The 19,478-nt window shown below is 34.7% G+C and overlaps 1 protein-coding gene across 1 annotated transcript; it reads right to left on the reverse strand.

Moving 5' to 3' along the window:
* Positions 1–117: 117 nt before the first annotated feature.
* LOC115451173 (aldehyde dehydrogenase, mitochondrial) lies at positions 118–18,928 on the reverse strand. Its single transcript, XM_030179410.2, has 11 exons — positions 18,705–18,928; positions 17,859–18,007; positions 17,311–17,407; positions 12,872–13,040; positions 8,916–9,064; positions 8,500–8,602; positions 7,939–8,115; positions 6,485–6,603; positions 5,947–6,111; positions 4,191–4,325; positions 118–2,177 (listed from the first exon to the last, which is right to left on the reverse strand). Exons 1-11 carry the CDS (start codon positions 18,801–18,803, stop codon positions 2,007–2,009), a joined length of 1,533 nt encoding a protein of 510 aa, XP_030035270.1. The 5' UTR covers positions 18,804–18,928; the 3' UTR covers positions 118–2,006.
* Positions 18,929–19,478: the final 550 nt, after the last annotated feature.

Here is a 19,478-nt window from a genome sequence, read left to right on the forward strand (position 1 = left end):
ATGATGGTGCGCGGTGCGCGGTGTGCGGTGCGCGTGCAGACCGTGTAGTGCGGGTGTCGCTCGTCGCGCACTCGTTTGTTTTCAGTTTCGTTACAATTTAAGCATTAAAACTCATACTTTAAAATACATACAGTTTTTTATTTTACATTTAAAACTAGGTAACAGTGAACAGTATACAAAGGACAACGATATCAAGAGAAAATATTAATTTTTTACTTCTTACAACATGTTTGTGCATTTTAGAATGCGACATTTAGTAATTATTTCATTTTCCTTCAAGTTTAGTCTTTGGTAGCAATGAACACGTAATGAACATGTTTGTATAAAAAAAAAATGTCACAAAGATTTACGAATATCACTGATTAGAAATTATTTTAGGATACCTTATACTTAATAAAACTAGAAGTACACATATAAAATCAGTACCTAAATTAAAATGCGTTACAGATTTTTGATGCAAAAAAAAACTATAAGGAAAGAAAGATGTTTTTGCGTATGATTATTGATTTCTTTAACTGTAGATTTTTAATATTAAAATTTAACATCTTTTATAAATGCATTACGTTGCGTGCGACTAGTAATTCCAGAAATAGTTCTCAAGGCCAACCCAGTATGGTATTTGTATTTAAATATTTAAAATATATCAATTTGCAATCAATATCTACATTCTTTTATTACTTCCCATGGTGACTTTACCCATTACGGCTTATACATGTAACAATTATTCATATTATATTAATTTTTGGTCCAATTTCATTGGGTTATATTACCAAATTTACCAACATAACATAATTGACGAAAAGTTGGATCTTGGAGACTTCTCGTCTTAGATGAATTTAGAAAAATCATTATTTTCATACATCACGTAGTTTAGACATTGACGATACACAGCTAGAATGCGCTTCCACTAGATCAACTGTTAAAATGTTTCAACTGATAACAACGCTTACTCTTTACATCTCATCTTGCTACTCCTATGGAAACGCATCCTAAAATATACATATACGATAACAAAAAAAAAACAAACGTAAACAGTAAGGACAGGGTCCTATTCCGTCTACGAGGGTATATCCGTCTTTTTGCTATCACGCGCGATATAATCAGACAGCTATAATAGCCGCATAGGTAAATAGCAGATATTGAATCTCTTACCTATACTGCTATTGAACTTATCCTTCGAATAGATCGCCCGCAATTGGAAAAAGACGGATTCGCCGCTATAGAGTGATTAGGGCACTCGGACTTTACCTAATTTTCTTATACCTCAGTTGAATATGTGTATAGCAAAGTTTACTTCTTGCAATATGGCATACAACTAACCTAGGGCAAAGGGTGCATATATCGAATCCCTTTTGGTTATGTAAAATCGAATTATCATTAGAAATATTTACAGACCGCATTCATTCACATATATATCGCACTTTTAATAAAATAATGACCTGTTTCAAAATTGTTAATTTGTGGCAGTCATCGGAAAACTAATTTTTGTTTGCTACCTTTTTTTGAAGTTGCTATAAAATTAAGCTTATTAAAGATAGGTAAAAAATGAAAAAAAAAAAGGGAAAAAACTAAACGGTCGCAAACAGAAATTGTTTGTTTGACGATTCCCACAAAGTATCAATTTTGGAATGGGTCATTATTTTATTAAGAACTAGCGACCCGCCCCGGCTTCGCACGGGTGCAATGCTGATACTAAATACACTACAGAAAAACTGTGAACGTTGTATATAAAAACATAGCGGCCCGCTCTGGCTTCGCACGGGTATAACATAACAAAATAACTATTTCTCCACTATTTAATGGATGTTATTATACACATAAACCTACCTCTTGAATCACTCTATCTATTAAAAAAACTGCATCAAAATCCGTTGCGTAGTTTTAAAGATTTAAGCACACATAGGGACAGAGAAAGCGACTTTGTTTTATACTATGTAGTGATGCGATATGTTGGGTCCAATTTCACATGATGTCACCCTTCGCCACTGCTATCCCTTAAGGCTGACCTATGAGTTCTTGTCTGTAAGTTTGACCACAACAGCCTTGACCTCTGTATAGTTGTTGATGCCGTAAGGCCCGTTCTCCCTGCCGATACCGGACTGCTTGAATCCTCCGAAAGGCACTTGGTTGCCGAAGATATTGTAGTCGTTCACCCAAACTGTGCCGGCGCGGATCTTCTGCAATACACAGAGAAATAATAACGTTTTGTTAATTTAAATAATGGTTTGTTAAAAAGTTTTTATTTGTAACTCACTTCAAAAAAGGAGTTGCTCATAATAAACATATTTCTATGAGACCAATCTGGAAGTATATCTTTCCAAATAAAAAAAAGAAATATCCAAATCGGTTAATAAATTAACGCATTCTGAGGTAACAAATGTAAAAAAAAACACGTCGAATTGCAAAGCTCCTCCTTTTTTTAAGTCGATTAATAAATCATTTGAAATGGCATTTAAATGCCACTATTGATTAACATATTATAATGTATTGGTTATAAAGTCAATTTAAATTGCACTAAAGATAGTATCAACTATAAAAACATGTTTAACGCACATGGAAGTTCGTGACTTTTCTTATTTCATGATAACGAGGCAAATAACTGGTTTTATAATATAGTATTATTTCATAAGTTATAAGTAAGATGCATGTTATACTGTTTTAATTCAAATACATAGAAAAAGTTCGTTCCTATTTATCTCCAACTAGCTTTTGCCCGCGGCTCCGCCCGCGTTATAAAGTTTTTCGGGCTAAAGTTTTCCGTTATAAAAGTCACGTTATATATATTTCCGGGAGCCTATGTTATTCCCAGGGTCTCAAACTGTCTCCATAGCAAATTTTATCCTAATACATTGGGTAGTTTTTGAGTTTAACACGTTCAGGCAGACAGATGCAGCGGGGGACTTTGTGTTATAATATATTTTTGTAGAACTTTTTAAGAGGAACAATCCCATTATACATCATTGTTGCATAACTTTAACCGTTTACGCAGCCCACGCAACAGAAGCTCTCAAAACTAATAAATTTTCCCCGTTTTTGCAACATGGTTCATTACTGCTCCGTTCCTATTGGTCATAGCGTGATGATATATAGCCTATAGCACTCCAGGAACAAAGGGCTATCCAACACAAAAATATTTTTTCAGTTCAAACTGATAGTTCCTGAGATTAGCCACTACTGCTCCGCTCCTATTAGTTATAGCGTGATGATATATAACCTATAGCACTCCACGAACAAAGCGCTATCCAACACAAAAAGAATTTTTCAGTTCGAACCGGTAGTTCCTGAGATTAGCCATTACTGCTCCGCTCCTATTGGTATAGCGTGATGATATATAGCATATAGCACTCTACAAATAAAGGGCTATCCAACGCAAAAATAATTTTTCGGTTTGGACCGGTAGTTCCTGAGATTAGCGCGTTCAAACAAACAAACAAACTCTTCAGCTTTATATAATAGTATAGATTACATTCAATAAACGGCACGAGTCGTGAGCACATTGCCAGCTTGAATGCACAAATAGGACGAAATTGTATAGTAGTCGCATGACCCATGTAAGCTAATAGACAATGAGCATGGACTGAGGAACCAATCGCGTAATATCGGCTCGTTGGACGACAAACCGACCAATCACGAGTGTGCTCACGACTCGTGCCTCTGACGACGAAGGGTGAAATTTTTTAAATGGTAACCCGAGAAAAATAAAAATTGCCTTAGTTAATACATCGCGGCCAATTTAACAGATAACAAAAGTAAGACAAACGTAAAAACCTAAAAGGAGAGCCGATAAGAATCTCGCCACTGTCCTGTACCCGTTCCGTTCTCATCTTTGACAAAACATTAATGTTTTTTATTATTTTTATTCTTTAGATTATTAGTTTAACAAGAAACAAATTATGAATTTCTTAGAACAACACTATTTATTGAAGGAAAAGTTTCTCCCTCTCTTCTATGTTGCCGTGCCCTGCAGGGCCCACGATTATGTACTTTCCTTAATTTGTAAAACCTATATTCCAACAATTGAATTGAACTGAATCTTTGTGGTTATCTATAGTTTGGTCTTCCTTCGTATATAGATAAGTTAACCAGCATCATAAACTAAGGCTTAATCCCTCTCAGTAGTATAGGAAGCCCACGCCCAGCAGTGGGACAGTATACAATACAGGGCTGGTTATTAATGTGTATGTAGTTACCTGCACAAGGTAGTTGGCCTTGTCGAGGTCCTTGGTGAAGACGGCGGCGGCGAGTCCGTACTCCGTGTTGTTGGCGCGCTCCACCACCTCGTCCAGCTGCGAGAACTTGATGATCTGCTGCACTGGTCCGAAGATCTAAAGCAGAGCGTATAGAGTTTTTTTTTAATGCTTTGAATGACGAAACGAGCTTGCCGTTCGCCTGATGGTAAGCGATGCGATCGCTGTAACTTAATATATTTATATAAAAAAAAGAATTCTTCCTAGCCAAATTTCGATCACAGCCAGGAGATCAGCCAGGAACATCCAAAATATTATAGTCCACAAGTGTGTGCAGTACACAGGAGCACTCTATGTTCCTTCACTCTCATAGTCCGCTGAGACGGCAATCCGACATGACTGGAGATCAAGCGCAGGGCCAACGGCTTAACTTGGTTTCCTATGCACGGGGGTAACACATCGTCAAGTCCTCACTCCGAGCTGCGGTTGCGTAATTTTTATGCTAATAAAACCCAGGCACAATATTGTTGGCCCATCCCGAGATTGGACTCTAGGACTTCAGCGTGGTAGTCGTACTCCTGGCACGCGTTACAACTATGCCACCGACCATATAAAAAATATATCTTGTCTACCATATATGGAATTAATTGATAACCCTACGCTCGTTTTCAATAAAAGAATCTATCGCTAACTTCAGATCCATTTGAATAAATCAATTAAAATAGGTCATCTGCAAGCCTTAGACACAAGTTTTAATATAATTGTAGCGATCCATATCGCGTATTGACATCGTCCGTATATCTCTCAGGATTGAATGTAAAAATGGTCCACTAACAATAGATAGGGTTATTTGTTAAGTGCACGTATTTTTTATATTTATAAAAACTGCATTTTTAGAGCCTTTGAAAAAATTCTACGTAAATTATCTCACCTTTATATTACATATACACGAAAAACTTAAAAGATAGCAAATTTTCATAAAAAATTATTCCACCATAATCTAACTATTAAATAATAAAATTAATACTATCCAAATTCATTAAATGTACTTATAATATAAAGAAGTAGGTATAATGAAAAGATTATTATTTAATATTTATAAATAACCGTTTGCTAATTTTACCTGCAACCTTGACATTTGTAAAAAAAAAACATTAACCCTGTCCACATCACATCAGTACTGAATATATTTTGTATGAACCACATACCTAATTTCATAAGCCATAAGTGAAAACCGGTTATAGCGACAGCGAAGAGATCAGCGAATCTGGACGCTATATCCAATAGACGTTATAAACAATACGCTTTTTAAATACATTATTTTAGTCGTTATAACCGATGCGTCGCTATAACGGGAGTCGTTATAACCGGTTTCATTGGTTCTTTTAACTCATCCAAAACCTAACTCTCCCCTAGTGGAGACAAACTACGTATCAAATAGTGGAACCTCGCCCCCCCCCCCCCTCATCATATGTGAGAGGCAATTGTCACCGATTGATAATAATTTAAAGATCTATTTTTCCTATATTTACGCGAATGTTAGACATGAAAATCAAACTACTTTTCGGATTGTATCGCGGTTTTTTATATTTTAGTTTTCTCCCGACGTTTCGAAGACCATGAAGGCTGCAGTCTTCGCAACGTCGGGACAAAACTAAAATATAAAAAACCGCGATACAATCCGAAAAGAAGTTTAATGTTAATTTGAAGACCATTTCGAACCATAAAAGAAACCCCTCCACCAGCATCAGAGATATACCTCAGTCCTGGCGATGTCCATGTCGTCCTTGACATCGCTGAACACGGTGGGCTGCACGAAGTAGCCGACGTCCCCGGCGCGGCCTCCTCCCGCCACCAGCTTGGCTCCCTGCTGCTTCCCACTCTCGATCAGGCTGAGGATCTTGCCGTGCTGCTCGCTGTCGATCTGGGGAGTAGTTTACAAACTCGTTACGCCTTTGGCTTGAAAGGGTAGGTAGAAAACACATATTACGCCTTTTATCCGGAAGGGTAGGTAGAAATGGAACCAGGGGACGCAGTTAGGTATGAGTGTTCCGTGCCATAATTTGGTAAGAGGTGACGCTATCGCCATAACCAATACTTATCATATCATCCCTTACACTTGCGCCATTGTGACAATTTAAATATACTCATTGCATACTCATTGGATTTAAAAAAATACCATCCCTTTCTGTTGGACTGAATAGGAGCTATACAACTACACTTTACTCTGTCTACGGTGTATACCCTTCTGTCTACCCCTGTAAACGGAAGGCGTGATGCTACGAACGTTTCATTACCTGTGGTCCCTGTTCCACCTCGGGTTTGAAGGGATCCCCTACAACTCTCCTTTTGGCGCGTTCCGCGGACAACTCCACGAACTTGTCATAGATTTTGTCTTCCACGAACGTTCGGGAACCTGCATGGTATTACGTATTTAAAATTGTAAACATTACAATTATGCTCTCGTTTATGGAAGTCACATGCGTAGTTTACTATTATTAATACAAATATACGCAGTAACGATGTGTAGCGACACACGTATTGATAATTGCATAGTTGCGTTTTTATATGCATGTTTGTTTAGCGCTGTTAAGTAGTCCAGTTACACCCGGCACAATGTATAGTCGTTTAGTAAATGTTGTAGTATTGGTGGTTTAATTTAACTGACGAGAGACATTCAATGAACACTATGCATGAACTTCAGTGAACACGAGTATATAGAACAAACCCTAAAAAATATAAGGAAATCTGTAACTCGAAAATTCTTTGGTAAAATAATGTTTGCAGTCTATAACTTATTATCTACTCATCGCACATTTGGCAGAATTGTCGACACCGGCATTAATGCCATAATAATAAAAAAGAAAACACCTTATTATCTATCATTTCTTCCTCCTTAAAGGGCGGTAACACACCGTTACTGCATACTTCCAACAATGCTAGTATTTACAGACAATAAGAGTTTACATTAGGCCAGCACGATTTTTTCCTACGTCGATTAACTATTATAACGTGAGTTCGATCCGTCGCCGCGCTATTTTCGTTTTATAAATAGAACAGTTTTGTACCGTGTTATGTTTTAAAATGTATTGAATATTGAGGAAGTCTCAAAATAATTTTTTTTTACCGTTGAGTCGCGATACCAGGTACTTCACAGAGAGCTGACGAGGAATAACAGCTCGTCGTTATTGATAGTGAGTTTTATGTAGGGCAAAAATAGCCCGATACGCTTGATAATACTCTACTCCTTCATAAGCTGATTTTTCTGATATTAAGTACGAACCACTGACGTATATTATATAGACTCGGACGTCTATATTAAACTATTTGTTCAACATCTGAACTAAAATGGCAATCAAAATGTCACTGTCATAATCTATTTATTCACTTAAATAACAAATAATTTTACTTCTTGCACTATTATTTTTTATCACGTCCAAGTTTGCACTTAGACTAGCGTTCTTATATTATGAGCGCCACTCCGTACACAGCCACAAGCATCAATATTGACACCATACTAAAATCAGTTTGAATGGATAACAGTTCAATTCAGTTGCATGCAGCGAAAGTTCGGAACGCCAAATCTAGTACGTACTACATATAATCGATGGTACGAACCTTTTCGGGAAAAGAGGTTACTTTACTTTAGGTAAGGTCAGTAAAAAAATAAAACGTGAATAAGTTGTACAGTCAGCCGCAAAAATAGCTACATAAACTACATGTACACACTAAAACACTCGTCACCACTTACCAGCAGTGCAGCACTGTCCCATGTTGTAGAACAAGGCAGTATGCGCGGCCTCCACGGCCTTCTCGAGGTCCACGTCGCCGAGGATGATGTTGGGTGACTTGCCGCCCAGCTCCAGCGTGATACGCTTCAGGGACGAGGCGGCGCCGCGCTGGATCTTCTTACCCACCTCCGTCGAACCTGGGAAAGTTGGGAAATATTAGCACATTTCCATACTTGAAACAAACATGCGAACAACTATTTATAGGAAGGGTGTTTAGAAAATATATAGGGGGATTTTTGAGACAAGACAATAACCGCTTTGGATACAAGAAAAGTTCTTAGGAGATTGTTACAATTGCGTACGACTATTGCTAGCTGTAATTGCTCCATCTAATATCCGATTTTAATAAACGATCACGATCTCAATCTTCAATCCGATTCCGAGAATGAACCAATCAAAATACGTCATTTATAAACATGTCAATAAAAGCTTTGTTCTGATTGGTCCAGTTTTAAGATAGATAAAAAAACGAATGGCATCGATAACTTAAAAATGGCGGTAATTGACGCTTAAATATGTACCTGTGAACGCGATCTTGTCGACGTCAGGATGGTCGACGAGCGCCGCGCCCGCGTCACCGAAGCCCGGCAACATGTTCACCACGCCGGGGGGGAAGCCCGCCTCCTGGGAAACCAAATACCTGGCTCATAACTAGTCTAGAAGAGGGGAAACTAGGGTGGAATGGATATATCAATTTTTCATCATATGATTGAACATGAGTAACTGAAGATCTACTAGCTTATAATCCAATAAGAAAATTGTAACATCTTTCAGTGACTTAAAAAAGGAACAATGTAGAAACTCTGACATGATAAAAAAAAAACAAGATTACGTAGCCGAATTTCTGGCCACGACTAATTGAATAGCACTGAAGTGACAAAAATACAATTTCATTCAAAATTGCACCTAAATTATATAAATTTAAAACTTTGGTCACCTTGACAAGTTGCGCGATGTAAAGCGCAGTGAGGGGTGTTTGTTCGGCTGGTTTCATGATGAGCGTGCACCCTGAAGCGAGTGCGGGGCCCAGCTTCCACGCCGCCATCAGCAGTGGGAAGTTCCATGGGATGATCTGGCCGCACACACCTAGATAAAACATCGAGAGAAACCTACATATCTAAGAGTTGCACATTAGAATTTCGAAGATTTATGAGGTCTGTCAATTCGCACTAGTTCAGATTGGACTTAGACCTAAATCCTCGTCAGTAGTAAAAGCCCATGCCCAGCAGTAGGACAGTATACAATACAGGGTGATATTACACACCTGGACAAGTTCATTGTATCATCGTATAATTCGTAGAATGGTTCGCACTAACTTAGTGAAGCCGAAGTACGTTCAGCAGTGGTTGGCGATAGACTAATTGATTAAATAAAATGTAAAATACCAGAGGGACAATAATTTCAGCATGTTCCAGTAATAGTTACAATAAAGATAGAATAGCGCTGCTTCCTGATGTCTATGTTGAAATTAATTAAATGTTGAAATTGTTGAAATAATTACTATATTACCTATACATAATCATTTTGACACTGCGTTAATAGATGAATACTCGTCTTTAGAGCTAAAACTGTGCGAATAATGATCCACGAATAACAAATATTTTCACTAAAAATACTGGTGACACTTTTCTTATTCCTTGACCACTTTATAGTTAAGTACGAATATGGTATGTACATAAGTAGTATTTCTGACTGAAGGTATGATTTTTCCCCTATGACGAATTCTCTTAGATATTTCCAGAAAATAAGCGTGTGGTTTCATTTAATAACGCAACGACTATAATAACTGTTGTGTTCCAGTTTGAAGGACATTGCATGCAGCGTAATTACTGTGCATTATGGGACTAACCTCTTGTCTCAAGATGACGAGCGCAGTGGAGCACCACGCATTATTTTTTAATTCAAAATTCTGTATGGTGGTGCTACTGTTTATGCGTGGTCGTATCGCATACCTTCAGGCGAGCGACATACTCTTCATTCAATTGCAATAATAAATAAATAAAGTTGTATACCAGTTTTGCATTTTTAATGACGGATACTGATATAATTTAACGTGTTAAATATTTATGATTGCTTTTTATCAACATAATCATAGTTGCAGTAATCAGCATGCATCGTGTCAGAATCGAGATAAAAACGATAAATGCGTCGCAAACGGAATGTCGACCTCATTCCTCACAGTGCAAATATTGTAGAACCGACAAAATAGAAATTTCACAACGCATAAACCACTTCAACAACATTTTCTAATACCCGAGAACACCAAACGGGTAATTTAAAAATTGTTCATTATCCGTAATAATAATATTCTTTACGTCTCATTTTTTAAGGTTATAGCTTAAGGTCCATTTTTCATACATTTTGTTTCACCTTTAATCTGGGTAACTAAACAAGTATTGACAAGTAAAGAATTTAAATTCACGTCTAGTTAGTGATTAGTTCTCGCAGTTGAAAGAAAAACGTAAAAATAATTAATATGCATGGATATTTCGGCCTTTAAAATTTCGTCGTATTAAATTAAAAAAATGGAATATTTAATTAAAAATGGACCTTAAGCTATAACCTTAATATTTAGTTACGTAATTTTGTTGAGTACCCTCAGACAGAAATGTGTTAAACATAAAATTAGAAATTTGAATACCAATAACGAAGAATTACCAAACTCAAATCGGTCTTAGACCAACACGGTGATGATGATTCAAGACCGAAATTCTTTTAACGAATATAACTCTTGTTCATATTTCTCTACGCGTGGAAGCTTATAATTGCCATATAGTTATTCAATTTGTAACTTATTTTGTAAAATTAGCTGTAAGTTCCCCGAATACCCCAAAATAAAAATAAAATATTTCGGCATTATAATTAAACTATTTTTCGGATATTATCGCGATTTTCATATTTTACTTTTCTCCCGACGTTTCGAAGACTCAGCTTTCGTGGTCACAGGGGGGACTACTAAAAATTTTGGTATACGAACTGCGAATACTGCAATGAACACGTATACCTAAGCATGTGTTACTCACAAGATGTTACAAAAAGTAGTGAGTTTTAGTACTGTAATTCCGCCTAGAAAGTAACTTCGTGCTTGGTCAATGATCTGCAGCCGTGTGTAACGTATTAGATGTAAGTTTTTATTAACGAGCATTTTCCTCAAAGTGAAGATTGGAATACTGTTAATTATTATTTGTTATGCAATATGAAGTAAACGTTATGTTTCCTTTCTATCATATTTTTGAGTCTTGTGGTGTCATGACATCACGAAGTCACCACACGCCTGGTAAAACCCTGTCTATTTAAAAAAATAGATATACATATACAAAAAAAAATAGGATTCTCATATTTCCCAGTCATCCTAATTAAGATATGAATGTTTTTTTTACTTCGTCGTTTTTGCGTATACATAAAAAAACACTGACATACGTAAATAGAATTTCATACCAATACTAATGTTAAGTAAATAAAAAAAACTGACCTTGGTACACAACGTACACAAAGGTTATGCTCATATATTATCGGAGAGATATCAATTGGCACTGAAAACAAAAAAATTCCGTGTGTATTAAAAATTATCGGCAATGAGTATGCAAAAAAAAATTGTCACTCGGTGTCGTCGTGATGCGAAAGTAAACACAATTGTAAATTATTTGTACATTTTTTTTTTATTGTATGTTATGCCTATCGTGTACAGACGTTAAGTCTTTTTAAAAATATAAATTGCAATTATATTACAGTCTCTAATATACTGACCACTATAGCAGGGCCGTAGTTAGACTTCAATTTAAGGTCGGGCAGCTGTTTTTACAAGCAGGGCGGAAATAAAAATGTTACTAGATCTGATCTGCTCAATCGATTTTTGGTTTCCTTAAAATGTGAAGATGAGCAAAAAAAAAAAAGGTTAATTAACTTACGTAATTGTTAAGGTAATATACAGATTGTAACAAAATTCCCATAAATCTCGAAAGAGGGTATTTCGCCCATCAATACGAATAACTCTTACTATGGGACCAACTTCCAAATCGTAAAATAAAACCGCTGCTCCATATATATTCATTGAGTCGTAATGTCCAATTTTGTTGATTATTAAGGTAGGGCATTAGTATTTTAAGGTAGGGCATTAGCATTTTATGGTAGGGCATTGCCCCTCAATGCCCCCCCCCCCCTAGCTACGGCCCTGCACTATAGAAGGATATATCTACAAAGAGGCATGTGGACGCGTTGGATGTAAATATATAAAAAATATAAAAATTATTCTTTCCCTAAAATTAATTGTGAAATTAACTTTTCACAAATGATGCTTGCGTTGATCATACATATTAGATAGCACACCCTAAAGCTACACCTTTGGCTAAATCATTCACTTGATCTCCCCTGCAATATCCAGACCACAAGTAAATGTAACCAAATTGAAGATCTGAATAGTTCCCACCATTGTTTTTATCTCTATACGTCTACTGACATTGACATGCGTGCTTATTTTCTCGACTAGTTATGTCAAAGTAAAGAAATAATAAAATTTTATTTATCTGTAGAAATTTTGTTTAACAAACCGTAACATGCCAAACAATTTTTAACACATGTTAGTTATTTGTATTTGTTGTTTTTGCACGTAGAGACAAAAAGAAAAAAACTATCAGTTTAATTTATTCGTTAAATAAAAGATGGCGGGATCTCATTATAATAATATGGAATCTATACCAGCATCCCATTTACTACGATGTCAGTATCTACTAATCGCGTTATACTGGACCTGAGTATGGGAAGCAGTGGCGAAGGGTGAATTTTTCCAAAAGGGAACCCAACACGACATACAATAGCTAAATTTAACATGAATTATAAAATAAAAGACGGCAAGAACTAGTTTATGTACACTTCCCCACTGATGGGCAGACTTACCGACAGGCTCATGCCGTGTGTAAGCGAAGTATTTCCCGTCGGTGGGTAGAGTCATGCCGTGGTTCTTGTCCGCCCAGCCGGCATAGTAGCGAAGGTTCTTCACAACTGCAGCCAAGTCGCCGTAATACGCTGCCGTGTAAGGCTTGCCGTTGTCCAGCGTTTCCAGACTCTGTTAAGAAACCAAGCGATTATTTATTCAGATAGTCCTGGGATATGGGGTTTATGAAGTGTTTTATTATGGATGAATACTAAATTGCCAAGGTAAAGGGCCCTATTCCGTCAACGCGGACAAATCCGTCTTTTTGCAATTACGAGCGTTCTGATTGAAGGAATACTTTGATAGCCGTATGGAAAAAAGGGCCGAAAAATCCTATTGCCCCCCCCCCCAGATCCATTTTTTTTACAAATGCCTTAATTTACTCTCACGCCGGGCTAGTTACAGTGAATTGTAAAACACACAAGCTTCTCTGCTCGGTGTCATAAAAAGCGTGCCACTGCTGATCCTGGCTTACAGGAGTTGTAGTGGTGGGTGTGAGGGCGGGAAAGTCTCACCGGAATTGTAAAACACTTCGTGGTTTAAATCATAAACATTTTGTAATTCTATTTTACTGTGTTAAAGGGGAAGGAAGGCCTCACACGCATAAGCCTATGTTTTAATTATTTTTATTGCATTATACGTCATCATAATATTTATTATATTACTTTTGGAACAATTTAGTTCTTTCAACCCAATTATTTTCAGTATAAGATAGCGAGCAGATAAAAACATTATTTTTACACACCACACGAAGCGGAGCGCCTTCAGCTAAGTCAATATCAAGGCGAAGGTCACACTCGTAAACCACGTTCCAAATAACATGATTACGTAACGTTTTTTCAAACAAAACCATACGGAACAATCGATTCGTTTTGGTTTCCGGCCATTGTATCTAATTGAACGAAATTTTGTAAAGGGAGACCAGAGACATTTTTATTTAAAATTTGACAATTTTTTATCATTATACACGAACGTATATATGGTGTTGGTAGTCACTAGTACATATAATAAAGTATATATGGAAATGTTCATTTTTCTCAGTGAAAATGTCTATAAAATATAATATAGCGTCATAATTGACATTTGTGGGCAACTCAAGACGATTCGTAATGGACTTCATACAACAATTTGTTGTACCTTTTGTCTTTTATGTTGGAGTTTATTAACACATGGTAATGCTTGGATTAATAGGTAATCTGTACCGCGACAGCTTTAGAATAAAGTAAAGGATATTGAATTCGTAATGTTCAGCTGGCCAACGTGCTCTTAGAAATTTGGAATAAAAATTAAATTGATAAATAAAAAAATATGATAAGTAATTTGTTGATATAAAAACAGGTAGGCCCAGACAACTGTAGAAAAGTGTAATGACAGATTTTTATTTAAAAAAAATTATATAAAAATCTGTCATTTGATCAAAATATTTTTCTTTTTGGGAAATCAAAATCTTTTCATTTTCGTTACTTAAACAATATTCAAAATTTTGTCTCTAATTTCCTTTTCATCAAAAATATTGGATTTGATTATGTGTAAAAATTTTACAATTAACGATTTATTAAGAGTGATCGCTCATTCAATTTTAAACATCAGCTTCTCAACAATGCTTTTGGGATTTTTTTTACTATGAGTCTTTTATAGTCCATTTGTAGAATACATTTTTTTCTCAATTGCCATTTATAAATTTAAATTTAAGTGGACAGCAAAGTTGTTTGAAACTTTTTTCAACACATAACCTATCTAAAACACGCGACATTAAGATAACAAAACCAATTCGAATTAATTTCATTTACACATTTATATGCATCCGCAAATAAAGAATACATTTAAATAATTATCATTCAAGTTGTCTTCAGATACATTTTAATATGGTTTACATTACTCCGATCCTTACCATTCTAGTACATTACCATTCCCCTCACGCATGTCCCAACTGTAAAGACTTGTTTTACGAATGCATATGAATGTACATAATGTATTATGTATTTTTCGTATTGTGTGACAAGTACAGATTCCTTTTCATTGACAAACATGTCTGGCTGGATTATTGCTATAAAAAAAATAACGATGCAACTGCAGGAACACGTACACCAAGGCCGAATAAATTCCATTCAAAATAACTTAACAAGTAACACGTTTGGCGTTTCTTTGTTCGTGTTTTTGTAGTATTCATACTTATAAATGTTGTTTTTTTTTCATATCTACTGTTATGAACTATATCTCGTCTTGTCTGTACGTCAGATGGAAGAGAAGTTTAGAAAACTTTTTTTAACTTATTTAGAAGTAAGTGTGGTATTATTGTAGTTATTTTTATAAATACATTTTAAGACTGTATGGTAAAAAATAGCTTCACCTTTACGAAAGTGAAATTTGACAATTAAACTCTGTTTATATAATATTTACGTACTTTAACCACTTAAAAATTAAAATTATTTTCCCTTATTTTTCGAAAATTCGGTATTTTCTAACAACGGAAGTAATTGAAGACAAAAAATTACTGCCATTTTTGACCCTGAAATGCGGTTACAAGATACTAAATCGCAACCCCAAAATGTAGTACAGTACAGAATGATTATTACTTCATGCAATACTCATACTGCCGTGCTAAGCGCAAAGGCGGTATGTCAGGGAAACCTTATTTCGAGATAATCGAAGTATTGTAAATATAGTTTTATAATTTTGTACGTAAGACTGAGATAAAGAAACTCTTTAAAGGATTTTTTTAACAAGTTCTAAATAAGATACCGTTATTTAAGTAAGTTCACTGGATGGGGATTTTTTTAAGCTATCTGACGACATAAAAATCAAGTTTTTGATTTTTTGAGATACCGCTTTTGAGTTTAGCACGACAGCATAGTATCGTAGCGTTTATTGCTAAAACCGGTCGCGGCTCACCAATACTTGTTATGGCTTTAAACGTTCAACAACATTCGCAACTGCATATCGAAGACTTTACTGAATTAATATTCTTGAAACATAGCGCGTCAAGTTGCAACTTTAAAAAAATGGCCATATAGTATAAGGAAGTAATTATGTGTCAAGTTAACATCGCGACATCGTTGTAAAATATCCGTAATATCTTTCACAGCCTCGTTTTATAAGAAACTCGATTTAAAAAGACCCACTTTGCAATTTACCGATATAAAAAAATACCAAATGAATATTAAATTTATTCCGGATATACAAGAAACATGCGTTAAATTTTGACAAACATCCAAACAAGCACAATGACAATATAAATAATATATAGCGACTATGTAATAGACCCAATCATAGAGATAATAATCCAAATAAAAAAGGCTATCAGTAAGTATTATATTATTATCAAATAAAAATAAAAAAAAACGCTCCGCAATAGATTTTTTTGGCCATGAATAATTTGTTTTCAGATTTTTCTATAAGGTTTCTTATTACATTGCGATAAATCAATATAGCACTATACGATATATCTATATTCAATACGACATTTTGTCAATACGATAAGTTTCGATATCGTATAAACGTAACGTATACAATTCAACGATAAGATTTACATTACATAACAAACAAAATAGTAAACAGATACACTAGGAATACGAAATAGTATAGACACGAGACTTTGCTTAATTTGAAAGATAGCTGATCTTTATTTAATTAGCTTAAATTAGTTATATTTGTTTTTTCTATTCTTGTATTGGCAGTATTTCAAATATTATTTTTTTACATACTTGTTAATATAACAAATTCGACTGGTTTTATTTTTAGATTATTTAAGAATGACTGATTGAACCACCAATAATACTATGATTAACAAAAATAATATATGTCAGTATCATACGGGGATAATATCTCAGTTGTTTCAAAGTAAAATTCGTATATTTATTCAATCGCATACGATTTGGTTACGATACAATATATCAATGCAATTTTTGGGATACTTTTGTTTTCTATTATTTACGATTATCATAAATGGATAATAGGAAATCTATTTAATTTTATTCTAAACAAGAAGTAAATATGTCAACTGTGATACCTAACTATCGGGCGTTACATACAAACGTAAAATTGTTTAAAACTATAAAGAAAATTGCTATCAATAATATTTAACGATTATGAGGCTCGGGCTTCGATCAACGATACCACGGCTCGGGTAATGGAAAAGGAGACATTAATTGCTCAAGTTGGTTACGAACGGACATTATTTGAAAATTCGTCATATTTTTATAATTTCGCTCCATACGTTCGCTTTCTTAATATTGAATAACTCTGTATCTTAAACCTCGCAAGATTACTCTCAGTTCATTCCAAATAAGAGCAATCGTCCGCCATTCGCATAACTATCATCGAAAATCTTTAAACTCGACTAGTGACGCGAACTAAAGTAGTCAATCCGGGTATCAAAAGTAAAATATAGAGCAGATCTTACCGCCAGATATACTCTGTCCCGCTCGATAAGGTCGGCGAGCTTGTTGATAAGGAACCCGCGTTGCGACGCGTCCATCGACCTCCATGGTGAACCAAGTCTGTATGCAGAACATCCAATAATTTAATAGATTCATTGTGAACGGATTATAATCATATTTTAAATCTACACAAATAATGCATGCAGCTATAGTTGTTGAGAAGAAGTATATACCTTAATGACTACAAAATAAATATGTAGATTTAAGTTCTGATAAATTTCAGCAAGTCTTAGGAAGGGGAAAATGAAATAAAAAATGTTTTATTTAACACAACAAATTTTGCTATACATAATGAATAAACAAAGTATGAATTTTACAGTAATGTACGAATTTAATAAATGTATTGACAATGGTCCCCACACAAGGCCAGCCTGTATCAAGGGATCCCATGAGATCACTCAAAAGTGATTTTTTACCATTGTTAGACTTAGTTTCTATATCCTACATCACAGCACGTTGATGTAGTACTTTGATAAATGATCCATGACAATGAAGGCAATTTTGAACATACTTGAATGCATCTTTAGCTGCTTTAACAGCTTTGTCCACATCAGCTTTGCCAGCCTGCTGCACTTCTGTGATCACTTTGCCATTTGCAGGATTTTCAGTCTTAAAAGTTTTGCCATCTGATGCCTTTACCCATTCATTATTGATGAAGAGCTAATGGGAGAAAATAATAAAGCCAATAGTTGACTGTTATAGAGAATTAAAATAAAATATATTTAGTGAGTTATGACATAGAACTTATTATATAGGTCCTAAATAAAAATTAGGCTTAATTTCTGCTTTTAATTTAAAATAAAAAACCCATGTGGAATATAGTAAATAAAAATACCATATTTAAGTACGTATGTAAGACAACAAAGTTGATTATAAAATTAATATAATTACTTTTCAGTTGATATAATCATCAAATTACATTATTATATTAATTGTGTGGAAATTGTTTTTCCTTTTCTTTATTATTTGCAGATCTTCGAATCTTAAATAAAAAAATGTAAGGTAGGTAGTTTTTATAATTTAATTTTTATGTAGATCAGGTGGTAATCAAATAATAAAAATCCATTTTATTTTTAATGAATAGATAATTATTTTTCGATGTGATCATATGGTTTATATATCGTTATTAGTCAAAAAGGGCTGGATGATTTATAACAATATTGTTACTATAGACCACAAGGAACATAATAAATTTAATAAATACAGTTCGATCAATTATTATCGTAACATTAAAATGACCTTGAAATGCCGGCTGATAGCGCCAGGCCGGCAGTTTAAATTATATCATTCACGCATATACGAAAATAAAAACATTCACTGAAATAATTTAATAATTATTATATATTTAGCTACTTACGCCGGTATATAATATTTCTGGATTAGTTTGCGGTGCCGGTGCAGCAGAAGCCGAATATTTAGCTTTTTGTGTTATAACTTTGCCTAAGTTTCGTAACATATTTTAGTTTATTTATAAACGGTTATACACAACTATACAATAACAGCTCCGGATCCGATTTGAGAATGAACAATGAATGAATTCGACGGGTGTCAACTGTCAAATGTCAAACTCAAGTGTTATGCGCCAATCCATGCGCAAACCCGGGACGTGCACATCGCAAGTAATATTGCCCACTTTTATTGGTAAAATCCTAGAATAAAATTCTAAACTATTTTTATAATAAACTATTCAAGTGCGATGGCATGGCATCTCGTTACTAGTAGTTATAGATAAAAATTAAAAATAGTTTTTTAAACGTTTGTGTTGATAATTTAATAAACATTTATATAAGTATTGTACATCACTTGAATTGCAGAAATCATTACAGATATATTTATTACTGTAAATCTCCATTACTTTTACCCACAGGTGACCCAATAAGCCGCCAAACCCTCTTCCCCTACTTATAATATAAAAAAAAATATAACAAAAATCAAAATAAAACTCAAAAATTGATTAAATACACAACCTATCTACTTGACCATTTTTTAAATATTATAAATCATACTAACACCATGCTTTAGGAACAAGACTTGCTTGAAGATAACTGTCTACGGTTATTCATTTATCTTTAAAAATACAATCCGCATTTCAGTCTTTCTATCATTTTGGTTTTGATGAAACATTTCGTAT

Source organism: Manduca sexta, chromosome 8 (assembly GCF_014839805.1).
Source record: "Manduca sexta isolate Smith_Timp_Sample1 chromosome 8, JHU_Msex_v1.0, whole genome shotgun sequence".
In the NCBI taxonomy this organism is placed as follows: Eukaryota; Metazoa; Arthropoda; class Insecta; order Lepidoptera; family Sphingidae; genus Manduca; species Manduca sexta.